At 44.5% G+C, this 24,186-nt stretch overlaps 2 protein-coding genes across 4 annotated transcripts in view; one reads left to right on the top strand and one right to left on the bottom strand.

The window, feature by feature from the left end:
* LOC135377308 (microspherule protein 1-like) overlaps window positions 1-4,370 on the bottom strand; it is a 32,061-nt gene extending 27,691 nt beyond the window's left edge. The window contains exons 1-2 of the mRNA XM_064609645.1: window positions 4,270-4,370; window positions 3,110-3,199 (exon numbers count right to left, since the gene is read on the bottom strand). Coding sequence (XP_064465715.1) covers window positions 3,110-3,185 — 76 coding nt within the window. The 5' untranslated portion in view covers window positions 3,186-3,199; window positions 4,270-4,370. The remainder of the gene's footprint in view (window positions 1-3,109; window positions 3,200-4,269) is intronic.
* Window positions 4,371-4,555: 185 nt separating this feature from the next.
* Window positions 4,556-15,429, top strand: LOC135377307 (E3 ubiquitin-protein ligase NRDP1-like). Of its 3 annotated transcripts, none has more exons than XM_064609643.1 (7): window positions 4,556-4,734; window positions 5,530-5,621; window positions 6,384-6,683; window positions 7,609-7,719; window positions 8,158-8,249; window positions 12,713-12,842; window positions 15,011-15,429. In XM_064609643.1, exons 2-7 carry the CDS (start codon window positions 5,532-5,534, stop codon window positions 15,224-15,226), a joined length of 939 nt encoding a protein of 312 aa, XP_064465713.1. In that variant the 5' UTR covers window positions 4,556-4,734; window positions 5,530-5,531; the 3' UTR covers window positions 15,227-15,429. The 3 variants fall into 3 exon arrangements, with proteins under 3 accessions (XP_064465713.1, XP_064465712.1, XP_064465714.1); XM_064609642.1 differs by having other exon boundaries at window positions 5,526-5,621; XM_064609644.1 differs by having other exon boundaries at window positions 4,556-4,750; window positions 5,526-5,621.
* The last annotated feature ends 8,757 nt before the right edge of the window (window positions 15,430-24,186 follow it).

The raw sequence follows: 24,186 nt of genomic DNA, 5'->3' as shown, positions 1-24,186 counted from the left end.
AACATCAGTTTATCTCTTGTTCAACAGGTGCCGCTTGCGTCGTATGAATGTGTGTATGAGTGAGCAAAAATGTAAGAGTGAAAGGAGGGTGAGTGAGAGTGAGTGGCTGGTTTGTCGTCCCTTCACATGACGCACCCCGAAAGTCACTGGAGAGGCGTGTTAGCTTAGCTCAATTGGTAGAGCCCTGGACCGGCAATCCAGAAGATGTGGGTTCGATCCCTACAGCTGGCTAACCTTTTCAGTGACTTTCATCTTTCATCGTTGATTTCTTAGGCAATTTGAGGCTTTGTTTGTATCTGTCCCTTGTATGTTGTTCCAGCCTCAGAACATCAGTTTATTTCTTGTTCAAATAAGGTGTCACAAATAGCTCACTTGGCTGATATTATGATTCACTTTTACGACAGTTTACCTAGAACGACAAGCTGAAGGACCGTAAGGACTTCGGGTAGATATCGGGTTTTACCCGAATTCTTGAAAACTTGTTCGGGGGGGAACTATCGTGAAAACTCGGGTTTTACCCGAAAATGAAGAACTCTATGCATGAGGTGCGTTCTTAGAATGTGGTGGCACGCGCAAATAGAAGCCATACCCGAAGCTGCCCCGAGGCCAACTTCCTCCTGGGGTAGGAGAACGCGCATGCGCACCCTTTCCTCGGTCCATATGCGCTGTCCAAAAAATATTTCGCAACAATAGCCAGGAAAAAGTCTTGGGCGTAGAATTCATATATGTGCTCTTCATATTTCGCTGTGCACACCTAACAAATAATTTCTTACGTTCTGTACTCCAAAGCTCTACACAGAAAGACTCGTGATAAAAACTATAAAATAGACAAAATATATTCTAAATTGCAGTGATGGCCACGAACTACTTCTACAGTAGTTTAACTATAACTACTAACTACTTCGCGATGGAGTAGTTTAACTATTAGTTCAACCACTTTTCAGGGGAGGTAGTTAAAACTACTTCTTTAACTACTGCACTGTATTTTAACTACAGCTCTAACTACTTAACGTTGCCCATCAACACCAATCCCATTCTATAGTGTTCTTGGACACCTAAATATTAATCACAAGCAGGGATATAGAAGTGAAGATATAGTACACATGCACGGCACAATTGCTCTGCACCTCCGTTCTCATCAAACGAGTAGCTCAAGGTAACAGTCGGAAGCACAATCGTGCCGTAAAGCTTGCAGCAAAATCGGAAGTAGTTGGCGCCTGCAGTAACCTAACTACTGTAGTTAACTACTCAAAATAGTAGTTTAACTAGTAGTTGCCACTACATTTCTGAAAATAGTTGATAACTACTTTTTAACTACAATCAGGTAGTTTAACTACATGTAGTTAACTACTGGCCATCACTGCTAAATTGTGCAGTGGCAACTCTCTCATTTCACGCCTTAGATGCCCAAAGTTATCAGTTTCTGGGACCTGCCGTCCCTTCTGGGGAAGGCATCACGGCAATACCGTACTTCCTGAACATTATGGCGAGCCAAAGCTGTTTCAAACTCCTTACAGCTACACTTGGCAAACAAGAAGCACGACAAACAACCGAGCCTCGGAAGAACGTTGTGGGAAAAATTATGAGGCAACCTGTCGACACACAAATACAGAAAGAAAAGGAAAAAAAAAAGGCCCCAAATCAGAGGTCCATCACAGTAGGCCAGGCTCTGTTGAGTGGGTATAAATATATCGCACCTAAGGGTTCCCATCTGGAGTCAGCCCAGCCCCTGCTGCCCTCATCAAAATAAACAGGACATTGACGTAAACTACCAGGCTTGCAATAGATCATTCTCGTGCCTACCGTAGAAGCGCGCCATCAGGTAAGGCACGTGCCAGTGAGCTCCCCGCATTGTTTCTTGAAATTATTTAAATTTGGGGAGGAGACATTTTTGTAGTACAAAAGTAGTAATTTTTTTAGATTGTATCGCTTATTTTTAGATTTTTAGATTAATTATTAGATTTAGGTCAATTTAGATTAATTTTTTTAAATTACATCACATGCCAGTGAGCACTTCTCAATGTTTCTCGGAATTGTTACTTAAATTTGGGTAGAAGAAATTTTTGTAGCACAAAAGCAGTAATTTTTTTAGATTACATCACTTATTTTTTTTATATTTTTCGATTAATTATTAGATTTAGATTAATTTTTTTAGATTACATCACATGTCAGTGAACCCTCCACAATGTTTCTCGGAATTGTTCCTTAAATTTGGGGAGGAGAAATTTTTGTAGTACAAAAGTACGTAGTCATATTTTTCTTTTTTTTAGATTACATCACTTTCGAGACTTTCATCTTGGCTTCGATGTTGCAAAAAATTGCCCGGAAGAGTTGTGCTCCATCAGGGATTTTCATCTTGGTGGTGGTGTGGTACGTGGTGGTGAGGTGAGACCCCCTAACAGCTGGCTACTACACCATGTACATTCACGTAACTTATATCAGACGGGGATGTTGTAAAATATTCTGGTGGGTGTTAGGGGGAAGAGGGCGTTGAGAAAAAGATCCCAACGCTCTCATCAGAACTATCTCCTTGGTGCAACCATACAGAACACACACGTAAAATTAAGGCCCCGCAAAATATTCTTTAAAGCATGCTTCCGTCCAAACGCGCAAATTATGAAGACCGCAAAATAACACACTTACACATTAATGAGTAATGCTTTAGTTGCGCTAAAAATACTCGTGCCCAAAAACAAGATACACGGTAGTAAACTGTCGAAATGCAATAGAATAGGAGAAAATATCAACCTACAAAGGAAGGACCATTTTTGCAGAGATTAGGCCAACATTCTTGGCAGGAAAGATTAACTGGACATGACCTTCCCTAGAACGTACCTAGTTGTTGGCACATGGTTGATCAATACCATCCATGCTAATGCTAAGTCACTTTGTTTTATTGGCACAAAGATTTATTGTCATTAGAACTGCAGATGAAGCTCAAACAATGTACAAGCCATAGGAAACGTGTGGGAGATATTTTTCTATTTTTCCTCATCAGCAGAACTGAAACCCATGGATATTCAACACTTTTCCAGTACGCACCCCTGACACAGGTTTTGAGGTTTGACATGCCTTTGAAATCAAGTCAACACGTTTTTTGTTCACTTACCAGGTGCTTGGGAGACTTCGCTCACGTCTTCGGAGTTATCACTAACGCCACCGCTAAGAACGATATTTGATGACATCACAGTTCATTTACCTGCAGGAAAATTTAAGCTGTCATCACTCATCACTTCACTTCATCACTCTCTTAATCCCAAGAGATGCTAAAGGAGACGGGTACAAAGTGACGTATTCGGGGCACATTACTAATTATGCTATAAAACTTTTTTGAAGAATGCCGACCCGCTTAGAATAGCTGTAACCTGCGGGAACAGCTGCTCTCTTTCACTGCGTGTATTCTCGATGAGTACGCAATTTTTACTTGGAGAAGCAATCTTTCAAATTGGATTGCTAAAACTGCACAATGTACCGCAGAGCTATTATCTGAAGCATCCACATTAAAAACTTTCCAAAAGAACATGTACTACAGTGTCTATATGTTTACTATTCGCTTTACGTTTGAAACATTATAAATTGAATTTGTGTAAATGGTAACAGAACAAAGATCAATGAGAAACTGCCTATGCAGCAAATGCACTAAACAGTGGAAATGACATACTTTGTATTTAAACATCTTTGTAATTAGTTATCTGCGATTTTATGGCCCAAATATGAATTTATGTTACACATTCTACGATTAGTTGGACGACAATAAGATAAAAATTGCAGCAAGATGCAAAAAAAAAAAAAAGAAAACACACAACTGTTGGACATTCCCTATCAAAAGTGCTCGAAATAGCAAGGACCCGCTGAAAAGTAGCTATTTGTCTTTCACCTAACTAACCTGGTACTTTATAACCTTACATAACCAGAATAAAATCTCGACGAGTACAGGTAGAAAAAGAAAATCGATAGCGACCGTCACTTGTCGGCAACATTTCTCACACCAATCTCTGCGAACAGCAACCGAAGGCATTTTTATGTTACTGAGGCTCACCTCGCATAATCGGCCAGTGACAGTACGGCTCTAATTATCTGATCAACCTTGTCAAATATGAACATGTTGTTTGGATCGATGTCAGGCACATAGCAACACGACGCTATGATTACAGAGGTTCAGATATATCTCCCAGAAGCAATTGGGGACTCTGAACGTTTTACAGTCTAACATCTCACCACCAAGACTCAAAAGAGTTAAATGTATCGAAACATTCTGCATATGCTTACCAAACATAAGTTGGCGCACGCAACTTCACTTCACAAACTAGCCCTATTTTTAGAAAATTTCAGGAGCGAAGCGACACCAGCGACACTGAGTGTTGATAAACTTCGACAGCTAATTATTATTTGTTTTGTGCTAAAACTTTAAATCCCATAAAGATAATTTTGATAAATATAAAGATAAATTGTAATATTTTGTCGCAAACCTCCATTGTTATTCTTAGGTTTTGCAGCTCTTCGCATGAATTAGCGTCTGGCAAGAGCTCCGTGAGAGGGTAGCACAAACAACAGGTCAAGGGTTTCATTGTTCTGTGTATCTGGAAATCGGATGAAAATGACTGAGTTTTTGCACTGTTGTTCGTGACTGTGATCCCTAGTGTGTGGTTCTTGCGCAACTGCAGATTCGTGAATACTGTAAATTTGGTGACAGGTATCCTCCTCGTACTGGAAACACTTGAACGGCATCCGTGTGTGAGTTACAGCTGTGGTCGGTGATCTTTCCTGTGCCATTGCACTGATGTCACTCGTTCCGCGTTTACTCTGCCTTACCTGTGTTTCAGGGCCGCCTCGTGTTAGTGAACCTACGTTGTATAACTCGCATATGTGTGTGACTTGACGTCATGTGTTGATGGCAAAGGCTCCTTAAATCGAATTTCTTTTCTTTTTTTTTACCTTTGTTCTTAGATAGATGCTGCACTACAGTCACCAGTGAGAGCTGTTGGCGTGTGTTTCTGGGTTTTTTATGCGGACCTGTGTCAGAAGGCAACGGAGGTTGAGGATAACGAAAATAGCTAAAGGCGATTCAGGTGCTTATCAAGCATTCCTGGCAAGCTGGTCGAGCGTATTTTTTAAAGGGGTAGTTATGCAAACGGATAAATATAAAAGACAGTTATTTGTATCCAAGCGTTACAGCAGAGGGGATGAATAAGCTTCATAATGGACAAAAGCCTCAGGATTTTTCTATGATATAGTTTGTCCACCAGCTGCCTGCCTGCATCTGTGTCATCTCATGGGGGTAATAGATGCTCCACCGTTAATGCTGACACTCATCCGGCTATAACGGCAAGCATGTTCGCCAATAGGAATGGTTCTTCTCATGCCGGAGCTTGACATCCAAGTTTCTCATATCGCTCCGGTTATGACACATAGAAAAAAACAATTATTTTGTCCTTGATACACTGGTGATGCACATAATATATGAAAGCATCCTTTAAACGTTAACCACTTTCAACTGACCACAAAAAAAAATTATCTTTTTCCAGTCAGTCATGGGCTATGACCTGTGTCGCTTCCAAGGTGAAGTTGATGAAGAGCTAATTTGCCCTGTGTGTTCTGGAGTCTTAGAGGAGCCTTTACAGGTAAATGAATTACATTGTAGGTTTTCTCGCTTGTCCCCAAAGAAAGACGGAAAAAATAGCGTTGCTGGGCACGTAGGCCCCGGCTTTTAAACTGTTTCAAGTATCCGGAGAATCCTTGAACTACGCTCGAAAGATCTAGGGAAACCGTCCTGGAAAGAGCTGCTGAATGACCAAGGAGTCCTGGAAAGGATAAACCTCGAATGACCCTCGCATTCGTCCGGAAATTCTAAATGAGTTCTTTTTAATTTTGTGAGGATTGAAAGGAAATCTTTAAAATCCGATAAATATTTGCGGGTATCTTTAACAAAATGCATAGAATGCCAGTGATGGCCACTAACTACTTCTACAGTAGTTTAACTATAACTACTAACTACTTCGCGATGGAGTAGTTTAACTAGTAGTTCAACTACTTTTCAGTGGAGGTAGTTAAAACTACTTCTTTAACTACTGCAACATATTTTAACTATACATCTCTAACTACTTAACGTTGTCCATCAACACCAATCCCATTCTATAGTGTCTTGGACACTTAAATATGAATCACAAGCAGCGATAAAAGTGAAGATTTAGTATGCATGCACGGCACAATTGCTCTGCACCTCCGTTCTCATCAAACGAGTAGCTCAAGGTAAAAGTCGGAAGCACAATTGTGCCGTTAAGCTTGCGGCAAAATCGGAAGTAGTTGGCGCCTGCAGTAACCTAACTACCGTAGTTAACTACTCGAAACGCACGTTTATTAAAACATTTTCTTCGCAACCACAGGCTCCGCAGTGTGAACATGCCTTCTGCAAAGGGTGCATCGGGCAGTGGCTCTCTCGCCAGGCGACATGTCCTGTGGACCGGCAACCCATCACCTCGGCGCAGCTGAAACCTGTGCCTCGAATCCTGCGCAACCTGCTGTCCCGGCTGCAGCTGTCCTGCGACAATGCGCAGTTCGGCTGTAATGTGGTCGTCAAACTGGACAATCTGGCAACCCATAGAGAGTCCTGTGAACACAACCCTCGGCGGCCCGTTCCGTGCGACCAGGGCTGTGGGCTCGTCATTCCAAAAGACCAGCTCAAGGTTAGTCCAACATTAAACCCAATGAACCCTCGATTTACGTACTAGCTAGTTCGAAGCGTCTTGGATTTACGAACAGAATACGTTACATCAAGTAGGTCCCCAGATCATACCTGCCAACTCTCCCGATTCATCCGGGAGACTCCCGGATTCGGACCCGTTTGTACGATTGTACGGCCGAGAAGCAAATCTCCCGGAAAATGCAGTTTCCCTCTCTATGTCTCAAACGCCAGCTTTTTCTCTGGGCACATAGACGAAAACGTCAATCCAATACCAGCCCAATTGCCATCGGCATCGCTGCCGCTTCCTCTGTGTTACGGAGTTCAGGGGTTCTGGTCATGGTTCTAGTTCTAGCACTTCTAGTTTCCGGGCATTTCCTCCGTGTTTTCGGGCAACAAAGGTGCCTTTGCACTATAGCTGTTTCGACCTTGCGTACCTCGCAAAGAGAACCTCGACCTCGCAAAGAAAACAGAGACACAGTTTTGTGTCCTCACGTTCTTTTGAGAAAGTGTCATAGCCTTGCCACAGCTCGACACCCAGATAGTTTCTTGGAGAGGGCAAAGTCTGTTGCTGCAAAACTTGTGCCCGATGAGCCTGCTGGGGTGAAGTGTGCTCCTGTTATATATGCAAAGAAAAGCCACCCAACATCGGCAACTCCGCAACGCTGGTGGAAAGTGTTCATTCCGCATCATAAATGAGTAACCATACACGCCAGAGCCCGTTCGTCGGCAGATTTCGAAGCTGCGCCAAAACTCGATTTTTTTTTTTTTTTCTTGCGCCAGAATGCTTCGAGGCACTTCCATCACCGGTACATGGTCAAGCGCAGATCTTACAAAACACAACGTCTATCCGCCTGTACACCCAGCACACAGAAATAGTACTTTCAAAATGCCTTGAAACTCGTGAACTCATTAACGTCCACTTGCAGGACCATAACTGCGTGAAGGAGCTCCGGGGACTGGTCCAGTCACAGCAGCAACGTCTCAGCGAGTTCCAGGCTGAGATTCGAGAGCAGTGGAGAGAGATCAACATCTTAAAGGTATTAAGAATCCACGTCTGGGAATGACGTACAACAACGAAATTTACGGGGACCGCAGTTTATTTCGTTGTATTGAATTGAAGGTCACGAATCGCGACCTTCATGCGGTAGAGGTACCACTACCAGGCACCAAGGCCAGGTACCACTAAGGACCATAAATTGAAGAAGGGGGACATTTCTGGCAACACAGCTGTGATCTTTTCCATTTTTTGTTTCCCTCACATTCTGTAACTCTGACACCTCTATAAGTAGGACACGCTTCGGCTGCACCGCAGGTGTCCAACATAGGAAGGTTTCACTGTAGTAGTTTAACTAGTAGTTGCACACTACATTTCTGCAAGTAGTTGATAACTACTTTTTAACTACAATCAGGTAGTTTAACTACTGGCCATCACTACTCAAAAGCATGTTTCACTTTACACACCACTTTACTTACAGGAATACATTCGTTCCATGCGAGCAGCAAGTTCTCCCGTTCCCCCGCTCTCATCTCTCATACCAGCCTCAGCAGAACAGGACGAAGTGATTGGGTATGATTCTCTTTTTTCAACAAGTGTAACATACTCTGTTTGTAATTGTAGCAATCCTGTATCGTTTGAAAAGCTATGTCTTAATTAAGAAATAGCTTTATTTTATGTTAATTAAACTAACTTTAATTTGTGAATTCAACTCCGCAATTTTCCAAATTAAACTAATCGTTTCGTGCCATAATCAGGAAGTGATTTACCCAAATCCACCGCGAAATATGGTTCCTAGTGCAACGGTAAAAGCTGGAAAAAAAAGTTTGCGAAATTTAGAAGTGTGGAAATACTTGAAATTTCAAATACGAATTCAATATTGGAAATATTTGATTTGATATTCAAGCTTGATAACCTATGAGTTGAGACGTGCTCATCAGTAAACCATCCCAGATTTTTCTTTAGTTCCATTCTGTCTGTCTGTCTGTCTATCTATCTATCTATCTATCTGCCTGCTGCCTGCCTGTCTGTTTATGTGTTTGTTTGTTTGTTTCACCAACGCATGCAGTACCACTGCAGTTGCTCAGTGTACAGAATGTGAAATGAAATGCATGAAGGACTTTGGAAGTGCAAGTTGCTTTTACGATTTTCAGTTTGCTTCACGACAGCAACATGTTTCAGTATAAAAAATCATTGGCCTGTGCATGTGCAAATAAGCATATAAGTTTTGTGTCAAGCCAATGCATTAATACAGTGGTTCTCAACTTATGTTATTTGTGTCAGCAAGGCTTCAATGGGCCCTGTACTACACAGTGGTAGACACAGCTGTGTAGAAGCGAGTTATTATCATGTTATTTCATCGTTTATTTTGACACTGGTTGAGCCATCCGGTGATGACGATAGTTGCTGACTCTACTCTCTACGACAAACATCAGTCAGGTGACCAACAATGCCAACAATGAGATGGTGGCCTCTGTCTGATACCAAGTTTCACTTACTGGAGGTTCGCAGGACTCTGGTTGAGAACAGTTGCATTAATACATTCGTTCTCAGCCTTACTCAAGTGTGCATTTTTCTAAAGATCAGCAGCTGTTTCCACACTGGTTTCATGGACTTAATTTCACCCTAACAGTTTGGAAATTCAAGGCTTGCATTCTGTGTGCGGGATGACTTTTGGGTTGGATTGTGCTTAGGGTTGCCACCTTTCCGGATTTCACCCAAACAGTTTGGAAATTCAAGGCTTGCATTCGGTGTGCGGGATGACGGTGGTCTCGAATTGTGCTTAGGGTTGCCACCTTTTCGGATTTTACCCAAACAGTTTGGAAATTCAAGGCTTGCATTCGGTGTGCGGGATGACGGTTGGCTCGTGTTGTCTTAGGGTTGCCACCTTTCTGGATTTCCCCCAAACAGTTTGCAAAATTCAAGGCTTGCATTCGGTGTGCAGGATGATGGTTGGCTCGGATTGTGCTTAGGGCTGCCACCTTTCTGGATTTCACCCAAACAGTTCGGAAATTCAAGGCTTGCATTTGGTGTGTGGGATGACTTTTGGCTCGGATTGTGCTTAGGGTTGCCACCTTTCTGGATTTCACCCAAACAGTTTGGAAATTCAAGGCTTGCATTCGGTGTGCGTGATGAATTTTGGCTCAGACTGTGCTTAGGGTTGCCACCTTTCTGGATTTCACCCAAACAGTTTGGAAATTCAAGGCTTGCATTCGGTGTGCGGGATGACGGTGGTCTCAAATTGTGCTTAGGGTTGCCACCTTTTCGGATTTCACCCAAACAGTTTGGAAATTCAAGGCTTGCATTCGGTGTGCGGGATGACTTTTGGCTCGGATTGTGCTTAGGGTTGCCACCTTTCTGGATTTCACCCGAACAGTTTGGAAATTCAAGGCTTGCATTCGGTGTGCGGGATGACGGTTGGCTCGTATTGTCTTAGGGTTGCCACCTTTCTGGATTTCACCCAAACAGTTTGCAAAATTCAAGGCTTGCATTCGGTGTGCAGGATGATGGTTGGCTCGGATTGTGCTTAGGGCTGCCACCTTTCTGGATTTCACCCAAACAGTTCGGAAATTCAAGGCTTGCATTCGGTGTGCGTGATGAATTTTGGCTCGGACTGTGCTTAGGGTTGCCACCTTTCTGGATTTCACCCAAACAGTTTGGAAATTCAAGGCTTGCATTCGGTGTGCGGGATGACGGTGGTCTCAAATTGTGCTTAGGGTTGCCACCTTTTCGGATTTCACCCAAACAGTTTGGAAATTCAAGGCTTGCATTTGGTGTGCGGGATGACTTTTGGCTCGGATTGTGCTTAGGGTTGCCACCTTTCTGGATTTCACCCGAACAGTTTGGAAATTCAAGGCTTGCATTCGGTGTGCGGGATGACGGTTGGCTCGTATTGTCTTAGGGTTGCCACCTTTCTGGATTTCACCCAAACAGTTTGCAAAATTCAAGGCTTGCATTCGGTGTGCAGGATGATGGTTGGCTCGGATTGTGCTTAGGGCTGCCACCTTTCTGGATTTCACCCAAACAGTTCGGAAATTCAAGGCTTGCATTTGGTGTGTGGGATGACTTTTGGCTCGGATTGTGCTTAGGGTTGCCACCTTTCTGGATTTCACCCAAACAGTTTGGAAATTCAAGGCTTGCATTCGGTGTGCGTGATGAATTTTGGCTCGGACTGTGCTTAGGGTTGCCACCTTTCTGGATTTCACCCAAACAGTTTGGAAGTTCAAGGCTTGCATTCGGTGTGCGGGATGACGGTGGTCTCAAATTGTGCTTAGGGTTGCCACCTTTTCGGATTTCACCCAAACAGTTTGGAAATTCAAGGCTTGCATTCGGTGTGCGGGATGACTTTTGGCTCGGATTGTGCTTAGGGTTGCCACCTTTCTGGATTTCACCCGAACAGTTTGGAAATTCAAGGCTTGCATTCGGTGTGCGGGATTACTTTTGGCTCGGATTGTGCTTAGGGTTGCCACCTTTCTGGATTTCACCCTAACAGTTTGGAAATTCAAGGCTTGCATTCGGTGTGCGGGATTACTTTTGGCTCAGATTGTGCTTAGGGTTGCCACCTTTCTGGATTTCACCCGAACAGTTTGGAAATTCAAGGCTTGCATTCGGTGTGCGGGATGACGGTGGTCTCGAATTGTGCTTAGGGTTGCCACCTTTTCGGATTTTGCCCAAACAGTTTGGAAATTCAAGGCTTGCATTCGGTGTGCGGGATGACGGTGGTCTCGAATTGTGCTTAGGGTTGCCACCTTTTCGGATTTTACCCAAACAGTTTGGAAATTCAAAGCTTGCATTCGGTGTGCGGGATGACGGTTGGCTCGTATTGTCTTAGGGTTGCCACCTTTCTGGATTTCACCCAAACAGTTTGCAAAATTCAAGGCTTGCATTCGGTGTGCAGGATGATGGTTGGCTCGGATTGTGCTTAGGGCTGCCACCTTTCTGGATTTCACCCAAACAGTTCGGAAATTCAAGGCTTGCATTTGGTGTGTGGGATTACTTTTGGCTCTGATTGTGCTTAGGGTTGCCACCTTTTCGGATTTCACCCAAACAGTTTGGAAATTCAAGGCTTGCATTCGGTGTGCGTGATGAATTTTGGCTCGGACTGTGCTTAGGGTTGCCACCTTTCTGGATTTCACCCAAACAGTTTGGAAATTCAAGGCTTGCATTCGGTGTGCGGGATGACGGTGGTCTCAAATTGTGCTTAGGGTTGCCACCTTTTCGGATTTCACCCAAACAGTTTGGAAATTCAAGGCTTGCATTCGGTGTGCGGGATTACTTTTGGCTCTGATTGTGCTTAGGGTTGCCACCTTTCTGGATTTCACCCAAACAGTTTGGAAATACAAGGCTTGCATTCAGTGTGCGGGATGACAATTGGCTTGGGTTGTGCTTAGGGTTGCCACCTTACCGGATTTCACCCAAATAGTTTGGAAATTCAACGCTTGCATTCGGTGTGCGGGATTACTTTTGGCTCGGATTGTGCTTAGGGTTGCCACCTTTCTGGATTTCACCCAAACAGTTTGGAAATTCAAGGCCGGCATTCGGTGTCTGGGTGAAGGTGTCAATCCGGATATAACATGTTTGGAAATTGGCCAAGTCAGACTAATGACCCAAGCGACATAAATCTCTTCCCTGATTTGTTGAAAACGAGGAACCTTTTTGCGACAATTATTGTAACTGCGTAAGTGTCACAAAAAGGCCCCATGCTTTCCACAAATCAGGAGTGATCATCCTCTGCAATGGTTGGCCTTCTATGTGCTATGTAGGCAAGTTCTGTTTTTAGAGTGTGCAGTCGGACGTGACTGGCCGGTAGCGGCCGTGGTCGCGTCATACAGTTAACATTCTGCGCCAGATGATCAGCTACCACGAAACTCAGTTTGAGAACCACGCCGTGAGGTGAAAGACCCTGTAGAGCTTCACGGTCATCCAGCCCCAGGCAGGAGTTTGCCTCGGGACGGCTCTAGTTCTAGGATTTGCTTCTGTCTCCGTAACGAATCCTGCCTGTGGGTTGTAAAAACGAATTATCGCTGTCCCGCCAGGTGGGCAGGAAAGCTTCAACGAGCTCGTGTCACACGTTGGGGCGGTATGATCTCGACACCAGACGCCGTGCTACAAGCTATGGTCAAACGAGCGCTCACAGACAGTGGCTGCCCCCAGCAAATATTACAGGTGAGATCTCAATGTGCAAAAAACAACCCGTGCCGTGTTTCCTGCCAGTCGAGTCGAACCTTCGATGGAAGCAGTGGGTTGTACGGGGGTAACTGACCATCCCGTGATGGTGTCCGCACTAGAGCCCTGCACGGGCCTGGGCCCCTGACCCGGCCCGCGGGCCGAGCCGGGCTTGTTATTGGCTGTGTGCTCTGGGCCGGACTGACAAAATACGCCAGCACCGCGGGCCGGGCCGGGCCCGGGCCGACAAATATGTTTCCGAGAGTCAGGCCCGGCCGGGCCACGCAGCTAATTCCACACAATGGTGATGCATTAGTTCATATCATCATGCGTTTGCATCATTCCTGTGCATATTTTGCAAAGACAAGCAAGGGATACTGCATTAGGCATATGATTCGACCCTCTAGAACATTCTGAAAGCCACTTTACATTGCTCGTCACTCCTCACGTATTTCACAATCACTTGGCAAAGCTTGGTGAGAGGGGTATGGACTGGGAGAAGGAGTTTGTCGACAGCATCCTCTACCTCCGCAATATCTCGACAGTGTAACGATAACGCCGATGCCCGCGTACGTTCTGGATTTAATTTGGTCTGGTGCGGTTATGGTGTGAAACCGCCATCACTTGTATGTTTGTCTTCTCTCCTTATAAATTTACTGATCAATTTGTTTGATAATCGCCAGAAACGCGTACGTCGTGGCTGGAAATACTATGCCGGGATCTACTCGCCGGGTCACCGGGCCAGGCCGGGCCGGGCCCTAGTCACTGGGTCACCGGCTGGGTCGGGCCACATAAAAATATTAAATGTCGGGCCATTTTTCGATGCGCCCGGGCCGGGTTGGGCCCGGAAAAGTCGGCCCGTTCAGGGCTCTAGTCCGAACAATTGGTCGGCGATTGTAATACGAGGTGTGGTGAAACTTTGGCGATGTGATCACACGTCTTACATCGGCTGTCGTGTGAACGTAATTGAATCTTGTATCGTAACACGAGTATTTGACACACTTAAGGACGTGTGGACTGGTTATTCAGTTAAGGATTACTTAGGGATGAGGGATTTGTAGCTAGGATACTTTTCTCAGTTCTACAACCAGACTGGCATTGAACACTGGCTTTTTTTTTTTAATCAATTTTTCATAAATGGTGTATTTATGGATTACCTAGGGATGCAGTTGCTTATTGATTTAATGGGGTTACTTAGTGCTTGCTTAAGGATTACTAACCTAGGCACTTGGAGATTTGCACCTAGCATTATCTTCTGAGTTGTGCAAGTAAATAGGCCAGACAGCCTTTGTTGGGTCTCCTGTTAGAACAAGAAAAAAAAAACAGTTTTTGAAGAATGACATACAGTAAAACCTCAGAAGTCGAACAATTCCCTATGTTGGACAAGGTTTCATTCCACCGGCAGGCGCCCTTTGAAACTATGTGGGGAGGAAATTCTCTATGTCGGACACCTCCCTATCCCAGAAGTAGGACAGGGTTTTCCCTGCTAAGTCGGAAAAACTCTGGCCAAATTACCTAAATCTCAGTCCATCTTTGCACCGAAAAGACCAGAAAGGAGCCAGTGCCCTTGACTTTCACCATACTTTTTTTTTTTTTTTCCTATGCTGATCTCAGTATTGTGTTTTAGTTTTTGGAGTCCAAAAGGGGTGCTCTCAATGTATATTGTAACTATTCTCTAGTGTGAGCCCTTGTTTTCAGTTTGTCTAGAGCCTTTGAACGTGCACAGCAACAATGTAATCAAAAGTGGACTGATGCTTCAGAGACAAGTGCTTGAGCTTAATTCAAAATGGGTTTAAACACGCAAGCAAACAGCCAGCTGCCCGAAAAGCTGCAAAAGGTAATGCCATTGAGTGGAATCTGCATGGCATTGAATCTACCAAAATCAACAACAATTAGCACTGAAGAGTGCGTAGAGAGGCACCAGGTACCGCTAATGACCGTGAATTGAAGAAGGGGGGGCGTTTCTAGCCATGCGGCTGTGGTGTTTTTTTCATTTTTTGTTTCCCCCGTATCCTGTAACTCGGACACCTCCCTAAGTAGGACGCATTTCGGCTGCACCGCGGGTGTCCGAGATGGGGAGGCCTCACCGTAAATCTTCGTTAAATGGACAATAAATGGACCCAGACATTAATTGGAGAATCACACATTAATGTGCACCCATTCTGCAGTCCCTCATCGACAATGCTCATGAAAGACGCTGGCCTCCGGGACTTAGTACGCTAGAAACGCGCCAGATGAACCGTCGCCACTACGAAAGCTACGTCTGCAAGCGCATCCCAGGCAAGCAAGCTGTCGTCGTCGTGGCTTGCGAAAACCAGCACATGAACGAAGACATGGTGTTGGAACCCGGCCTCGTCATGATCTTTGCGCACGGGATCGAGTGATATTGGACGGAACGGAAACATGCTTTGATGGCAGCTGAGAGAAAGGTTGTTGTTGCTTATGCCGTCTGTGAATGTTATGACAGTCTCTTTTTGTGCATTCCTGGTGTAGGAATGCAAAGGACTATTGAGTGATCTCAAAGGACAGTTTGCGTATGGCGGAGAGACAAAGAAGTGCCCAGTGTAATAAAGTAGAGTCCTTTTTTTTCTTTCTTTCTTGGGAGGGAGTCACATTTGTTTCTTGTGAAAGCAAAATAACTTGTTGTGAAAGCGTGTGAGAGTTGACAGGAATTGCAAGATATCTGCAAGAATGGTCATTCTTGTGACATGCTATAAATAGGGAAAGACCCGCACTTATGCTTTGATGTGCACACGAAATATGCACTCCTGTTGCTAATGCCAACGTGCAAATAAAAATACGTTTACTAGAACGTGCCTAAACGTGGAAAAAATACGCCCGTGTTCATAGAAGTATGTGACATGTTCAGATGGGGCACAAATATGCACTTATGCTATGGAAAAAAGCATGCTAAAATGCGGCAAAGCTATGCACACTCAAGAAAATATTTACAGTGAAATGCAAGATACCTTCCATGTATTGAAAAGGAAAGCATGTCTCTAGCTAACATTTTATCGAGACAGCACTTATCAGTGACATTCAAATGTCTGCAAAAACAAAATCCCTTCTAAATTTGACTTTTTCAACTTTGTCACTTTGCTACTCGTCATCACTGACACATTAGGTTGTACTGTTCCCTAGCATGCCAATGTAGAGTTTCGTTCCAAACAACTACGCTCTGCCAGAGGTATTTGGCTGACTAATTAATTCTAGATAGATGAATTGAACAGGGAAGAAAAAGGTGACCTGATATTCCTACAATAATGAGTTGTGATAACCATATACATAGAGGAATTTGGGGGCATGAGTGCATATGATGCATTTGGAGATAATCAGAGTTTGCGTGAATGAAGCAGCCTGTTTCTACCATATTATCGAACAAAAATTAAATAACAACATAAAAAACTGTAAATGAGCTGAATGCTATATCACAAAAATATAATGCAATTTTTACCTTAGATTGAAATGGTCATTTGTAGAATGGCAATGTGTCTGCATATCTTTTGTGTGTTCAGGAAGGTCTATGGATTGTTCACAAGATGTGTTGTTCAAGTTCACAAAAGCCAGTCTGTCACAGATGGAAGTAAGATTGTTTAAAAGTGCACTGGGGTGGCTACTTTGTTGTTTCTTGTAACTTTTTTAATGGTTCTTCCACTGCTGGAATTGAGTTTTAAAGGATACTTCCTGCTTTGTACTAACATTTCATGTCAGACTTTCAGTGCACAATTTATTGACTGATTTAAGTTGTATTCCCTTAGTCTGAGCATGCATGCAATCTCATTTTTATGATTCTCGAAATGACTGTGTGTGCCTCTTTTTAAAGATTAGGTCTTTATATACTCATTTCCCTCATCGATACAGGGTTCCCAGCGACACTTTTTTAATTGTTTTGTGTCAGTATTTATTTTTCTGTATGATTAAGTTGACTAACCAAGACATATTTGCAAAGTATGGAAACTTTTTCTTTTCAAATCTTTGCTATACTGAGCACTAGAGATTAGCTGTGTGATGTGGCTTCTCTGCTTTATGTGTAGTACAGCAGTCATTGCATTATGCTTTTAAAATGACAGATTGTGATTTTTTTTTCTTTTAATGTGTTTCGTGTAGTGTGGCAGAAATACACTGCTGATGGCATTTTTAGCACACAGTTTGACAACGAAATTCAAGTGATGTCTCAAAAGGTACTGTTGGGGACACGGTTAGGTAAAATCGCCTGTCAGTACTCCGCCGTCCCATGTCACCTTGGTTGCGCTTCAAAGTTTTGTGCCAATATTGTATTTGAAGGTAGACTATGTGTAGCACGTGTTTCTTACACTCAAAAGAAATAGTCTGGCAACACCTTGATATTTGAGATGCGATAAACCACGCAGTTCTGATTTTAGACAACCGTGTCCTCTACAGTACTTTGAACGTTGTAGACATGTTCCAAACTATCCAACTTAATCATACTGTAAGATAAAAGTGATACGAAAAATACTTTGTTTCACTTTGGTGCTCAGCAGTGCTCCCATAAAGCGAAAACATCTGTTAAGAATTTTGTTTGTCGCCTGTTTTGCAAAGTTTTTTTTCTTGCATGGTGCTCGAAGAACTGTGATATAAAGTCTGTGGTTTTTTGCTTTTCTCTCTGGTGTGGTCCATAGTGCATCTGTAATTGTGTATTGTACGTGACCACATACAAGGTATGTCTGTGCTCTTGTTTCATGTGAAAGGTTCCAACAATGCCTGATGTCCTGTTTTTTTTTTTTTTTTAAGAATTTATATTAAAAAAAAAAGGTCACTGCACATTGCCAGGTAGTTCCGTCAAAACACTTGTCGTCTGCAGACGAATCACAGCAGGTCCCACCAATCGCAACTCTGCGAACTTATTGTACGATTTGGTAAGAGACTAACCTTTTCACAGTAAATGTCGTTGTCTGCCAAGACAAACTGTAGCAGGCAATAACAATAATGTATCTGAAAAGGGAGGTCCGCTCACCATAGCTCCACTAGCCACTGTTGAGCCATAGCCATAGCCACTGTTGAGAATGCTCAGTCTCCACTCTCTCCTTCATAAAGCTGTCCCAAGAGTCCTACTGTCGTCTGCAATTCAGTCATTTGCTGTGTGTCAACAGGTTGTAGACGACAAGCACATAGCACTGTAATTCTAAACTTAAGACATAATATGCTTGCTTTTTGTTGTCGTCTGCTTTAACAGTTTGTCATTTCAACAACGGCAAACGACTGCATTTAATGCTCAGCTGTCAGTGACTTGCCAAGTAGTACTACAGCTGTTTTGCTGATTGGTGGTATTCCTGGTGATAGCAATCACTTCGGGCAGCTCGTCAATCTTCGTGGGTGGTGCCAGTGGTGCAGCCATATGCAGCGACAGACTAGTATATGCAGGAACTGACTTTTTCGGGTTAAATACCTTTCCATGATGCCGGGTGAAATCAGGTGCTATTGATACCATTCAGGTGTTATCAAGTTATTTTTCTCTTTGCTGTCGAGCAGGTGACCGGCAGTTAGAGTGCACATATTCTTGCAACAATGCGTACCTCGCAATTTATAGTGAGAAGGGCAACATGGTGTAACATTAAATGTGATTTGCACAGTTTACCGTTGTACTCAAATAATATTTATATCAAACGTACAAATTGCTACTAAATATTGCATGTGACTGGAATTCTGGGAGAAATCAGGCTTAAGGGAGTACAGAGGGCCATCCAAAAAAATTTCAGAGTATGACGTCTGATGAAAGTGTTACCCATTTTGCGGAATAGCGCGAAAGGTTTTGAAGTGTGCAGTTTGTTTCACTGAAAAAAACTCACATAAACATGGCTCCGCGCGTTCACCCTTATCTCGCCACTCCGGCTGTAACGAGGAGAAGTATGATGCCACGTCACTGATGACGTTACAGGGGCAAGTCGTTCTGGTTCGCTGGTCAATGAGGGTCAGCGTCCTTTGCCGCCGTAAACCAGTTTTGCCAGTTGCCCTGGAGAATTGGGGATATAGAAGGAGCGGCCGAATCGTGAACGAGCCAGGAGCAATGCTTTTTCAGAACCTTGAACAGCCGAGTAGCAGACATTTCTCTCGACCAATCAGCGAGCGCGGACTCTGTAGCGTCAGCGCGAGGTCGCAGTCAGATCACAGGCTGGTACTGCTCTCCACCACCATTGCGCACGGTCGCTTTTTTGCGGCGTACTTTAAATTCAATTTCTGCGACAATTATGACCCTATGGGGTGAATTAATTCTTATGGTGCATCTTACTGGCCTGCTTAACAGTTTTATAGGAAGAAAACGGGGTGTTAAAAATGACTTCTGTGCTACTTTAATTAACCTGGATTGTTCCTAAACTGATTCAGGAGGAAAGAATCAGGTTTAACCTGAAAAAGTCAGACCCTAATGACATGCAGTGTCACCCATGCCCTAACGTACCCTAGTGAAAGCTTTGTTGGGACCCTTCAACAAGTTTCAACGACAGAAAACGTTTAGTGAGTGCCAAAGGCAACCATTTGTTGTAAATGTCCTGAGTGTGCCTGCTTTGTTTGGAGAGCTTACTGTTGTGTGAAATGTACATTTACAACATCTGCAAGTCTGTGTCAGAAAACTGCGAAAGTTTTCCTTTTTCTGCTGCAATATTGGTCTAGACGCATTTTTGTAAGTTTTTCTGCGCTGAAATGTTTCTAAAATTTGATAGCTTATTTATTCTAGGATTTTTGCGAATTATTTTCCGTGCTGTTTATTAGATATGAGTTTTAGAGCAGGTGGAGTTTTTATTGTCCTTGCAATAAAATATGTATTCTGACAATTTTTTTTCTTTTTAGTCCGTGAAATGTAGGAATTGAAAGCACAAACAATTATCACACACAGAAAAAAAAAATATATATATATATCACTACTATACGTACAATCCAGCACTCTGAGAAAAACTCAAATCCTTCGCGAAAAAAGCCGTCTCCGGTAGTGCAACTGGCGGTCATCGCTGTGCGACTGGCTTTTCGAAGCAAAGGGAAATTACACAATGCGGAAGTTTGGAAACAAACCACTTTTATGGGACAGATCAGCGCGCGTTTTACGGCTCGCCGCCGGAACGAGCACAAATATCGGAGCAGACGACGCGTCGCCGTATTTCTCCGTCAACCAGGAAGTCGTTCCATTTTTCGTGCTAAATCATCAGTCTAGCAGGCTGCGAAACGTGCAACGTTTTATTTCCTTCATTAATGCGACGCTCGATAATCAGCAATGACATTTTATTTCCTTCATAAATTCGCCGGTTGAAAAACGTGAGCACCATCACTGCGACATACACTCCAGTCAACGACGCCGTCAACGCTCTCCGTGCGGGAGGCCGGAACAAGACAAGAACGCACGCAACTTCCGTTTGCTTCCTGATTGGTCGAGCATGTGCGGATGCCGCTAAAAATCGTGCACTGCGCGATCCCCAAAAAAGCGGAGGTGGCTTTTCCCGCCCAGCGGCAAGAGTTTACTGCGCAGATTCTCCGCCATGTGGGTACGCCGCCTAACCGATTGTTCCAGACAGAGACGATTACGTCAAAGGCTATCGAAGTTTTCTTCGGGTATACAGCCATTCGCGGGGGCCAGACGCCACTGTGCAGATACCTCTTTATCGTGCGCGGTGTGCGTTTGAGGCTATCGAGTGGTCGAGCGCGCAGTGCTGAACTGTCTGAACGCGGCGATAACGCGGCATACCCGGGGATCCTTGAAAAGGCCCAGGTCATATTATTCCGTTTGTTCCACACCTTCATGTAAGCGAGCGGTGCGGGGGAGGTGGATCTGTTTCTAGTTCGTATATGCCGGGTCATGTCAAGGAGCTTTTGCGTCTTTGCGTCTGTTCTTTACACTGCGGAGTGGATGTCTTTGAACGAAGTCGAGTTGTTCACGATGGTCAATGACGACGTTGTGTAAGTATCGCTGAAACGTATTCCCATCACGGGTAAGGATTTTGCTGTCCACAAGGTGATGTGTCTACGGCCGGCATCAGAAGCGATTTGTTGTAATACCGACAACACATACTGCGGATGAATGCGTATGAATAGACCTGAAGGTTTTTTGCCGCAAGGGCTATACTTAGGCCAAAACATACTGTGGATGCACAGAAGCTCGATCACGGATGTTGTTTTCCAGAGGCGAGTGCTATCAGCGTGCTGCGGCAGTCTACAGTCTACACGCGCAATGAAGTATAATAATAAAAGAAGATACAATGTAAGAGTGGGCAGTGTCGCCGGTTCTAGAGTCGCTAAATAAGCTTCGCTTCAGAGTATCGACACTGAGTTCCAAGAGCGAGCATGCGCCATCTTGTTACCGCGCCACGCTACCCACGCGCAAGCGCACTGCGCACAATGCCATCTATCGTGCGCGAGTGAAATGATCCTTTCGTTTGCAAGCAGCAGTTGACTGCCTCGAGCTCTGGTGGACAATACATGGATTATCGCACAACAATCATTGCACGCTTCTCTATCCCACAGCGAGCATTACGTTAGCCGTCTTTGATCCTCAACTGGGGATGGTACCAGTGTGGTGCGGAAACAAGATGGCGCTCCTGCTTTCCCTTGGACCTCAGTGTCTATACTCTGAAGCGAAGCTTATTTAGTGACTCTAGCCGGTTCCACGAAAGCGGAGAAAGGGCCACCCCTTGAAGGTATACTATTGGAGGGAGACGTTCCATCAGGTCAGACAGTGCAGATTCTCCCATATGCCACGGGACATTGGTACACTGGACGACAAAAAAACTTCCAGTCAGTGTCCCCATTGCCTGGAACGAAGTTCCTCCGAATCGCCATTGATGACGTTACGTTTCATCTTAAACGTTTGTTAGGTTCCCTCATCATCCTTTTTGTCAGTCGCTTCATGAACATGCGTTTGGACTTCCTCAATGGTCCTCAATGCATCGAGGCGTCTCAGCTGAAATCTGGACTACCGTCTCGTCCGCCGGAGACGTGGAAATCAGGAATAGTCAACGATCTCGACACGTGTCGAAGGGCATTTTCTTTTTTCTTTTTTTGCTGACCATTCTCAAACTCTGAAAAGCAAGCAAGCAGGCTGGCAGACACAGTGCTCACAAATGAGTGCCGTTATTCGCTACAATGGATCTACATGGAAAAAAGCATGCGTCAGAGATTTCCCGCGCAAATCAAAAGAACTCCCGATGGGGTCGAAAGTATCCGCAGTCCTAGCCCGCGGCACGTGCAGCATGTACCCACGCAATTGTGCGCGGACTCACCTTACGTGTAAATCTACTACCAATTATTATTATTATTATTATACGCACATCACGTGCCCCAAAAGGATGCAGGTTGTCAACGCAGAGGTAGACTCGGGGAAACCAGGAAAGCGACCGAAGACTGCACTGACCAACTTCCATATACTCTGATCACACGTCCCGTTTCCTGATGCGAGAGCCACAATCAGCCGAACAACGATTCTATTTTGAGCAGCAAATTATGAACAATCCAAATCATAATCCAAAGGCCGGCCACGTGCCTGTGTTCTGTTCCTTGACAACCTTACCAGCGGAGACACCGCGAAGACCGAACTCCCATATTTCTGTGAAGCATGCAGTATGCTCTATTGCGATTCTGTACATAGCTCTAACCTTGGCACCGTTTCAACTCTCCTGTAGCCTCCATAGGTAGCTCTCCTAGCATTGCTGATTTCGGAAATTAACTTCCAAATTTGGATTCGCCGGTGCCGGCTGTCCTTTGGTGGCCCAGATGTTCGGAGCATGGCTATTTTTCAGGCAGTGAGAGCCGGGCTGCGTTCACATATCATCCGTGAGCAGTCATTGTTTGGGTCTGTGGAGTGCTGTCGCCGCTGGCTTACAGCGACTCGGCTCTTTGATCATGATCAAGGTGAGTGGCATATCAAGTTCTAGTATCCCACTAGGACTGTACTGCTCCCCCGTAGCGACTCTTCCGGAGTTTCAGGATTGTTCGCAGGGTATGGCACGTACAAAAAGCAATCTCCCTCTGGAGCGTTGTTATCTGGTATGTAAGATAGAGTTTGTGTAAAAGAGGCTACCTCCATAGGTAGTTATCTTGCTTGATGACAATACAAATGGCTGATTTGCACTGTGCTCGGCCCTGTCGTGTGGCAGCCGTTTCTAACGACTCTGAGACCGATGTTCGCGCGTATGGTCATCCACTTGGTTCCTCACAACAGTCTAACGTGGTTCCTGCTGCGGCAACTGATGATGATGATGATGATGATGATGATCGTGTTGACCGTTCCCTTTATATCGGGCGGAGAGCGTTCTGCGGGGGCAGTGCAACTGAAGTTGAAGTGGCAGACATGCACAAGATACTCAAAAATGTATTTGAGATAACATAATAAATACTAATGTTAGGATGTAATTAAGGTACAGTATAAATACGTGAAAATTAATGTAATTCAGATAGAGTACAAAATACTTCAAAAAGTCTTTGAAATACAATTAAGATACTATTTATCCTTGAACGCAAAAAGTCACCGATCACTGGTCAATGCTGCAAGTCGCCGCTACGTGACATGAATCACTTAAACCCCGCGCACTACGCTAACCGCCGTTGTGTGATAGGAGTCATCTAAACACACGTCCCAAAAAGATGACAGAGATACCACGTAACTCCACTAAGTATATGTGACCCAGAACAAAGCAAACTTCTAGCATGTCCCTGCTCGGCGGGGTCGCAATTCGGCATCACCATGTCAGGGCACACATAATAGAATCCTGACTGACCAAGGATTAGTCCACACTGGGCAAGATCTCTAAATGGAGACTTCCAAGAAGGGCCAATGTCCGGGTCAAGTCCGAGGGACCCAGGAAATTTCCACTGAACAAGCAAGATAATGGAAAGACGAAACACAGAAGGTTTGAGAGGGAGACCCAAAATATGTAATTAGAGTATTGAGTAGAAAATACTATAAAATGTATTTTAAATAGGGTACAAATACACAAAACAAAAACTATTGAGTAGAGTACCAAGATACCGCAAATTGTATGTCAAATACAATACTCCAAATACGTGCAAGTCTGCTTCGGGCCCTGTTGGCGAGCCTACAGTGCTGCTCCAGCGTTCTTCCGACGTCACGCCACTGGCTGATCGCGCTGAGGACTCCTCTGCGCCCGCTGTGGACCGGGCTGCGGTTCCGGGCGTGGCGTGTACGGTGCACCACAGTCGTCCCAGACTGTGGTGAGGTTCCTTGGTTCCCTAGTGGCTCCTCGTTGGAGAGTATGAGCAGCGACGCCACAGAAGCGTACGAGCTATATGCCGTCAGGGTATGAAACTTCGACAAGCATCGGATCCCCTGTTGTCCGAAGCCCTGGTCAGTGCGTTCCCTGTCTCCTCTCTCGGAAGCCTTAATGGG

This window comes from Ornithodoros turicata, chromosome 1, assembly GCF_037126465.1.
Source record: "Ornithodoros turicata isolate Travis chromosome 1, ASM3712646v1, whole genome shotgun sequence".
In the NCBI taxonomy this organism is placed as follows: Eukaryota; Metazoa; Arthropoda; class Arachnida; order Ixodida; family Argasidae; genus Ornithodoros; species Ornithodoros turicata.
Note: the sequence above shows the minus strand (reverse complement) of the source record. Positions and strands in the feature narration are given on the sequence as shown.

Bases quoted from the DNA above. Each gene is read 5' to 3' on its own strand.
- LOC135377307 (XM_064609643.1), top strand. From the start codon at position 5,532: ATGGGCTATGACCTGTGTCGCTTCCAAGGTGAAGTTGATGAAGAGCTA. The intron at 5,622-6,383 runs GTAAATGAATTA...TCGCAACCACAG, and splicing joins TCTTAGAGGAGCCTTTACAG to GCTCCGCAGTGTGAACATGC. The intron at 12,843-15,010 runs GTGAGATCTCAA...CCCATTCTGCAG, and splicing joins GCCCCCAGCAAATATTACAG to TCCCTCATCGACAATGCTCA.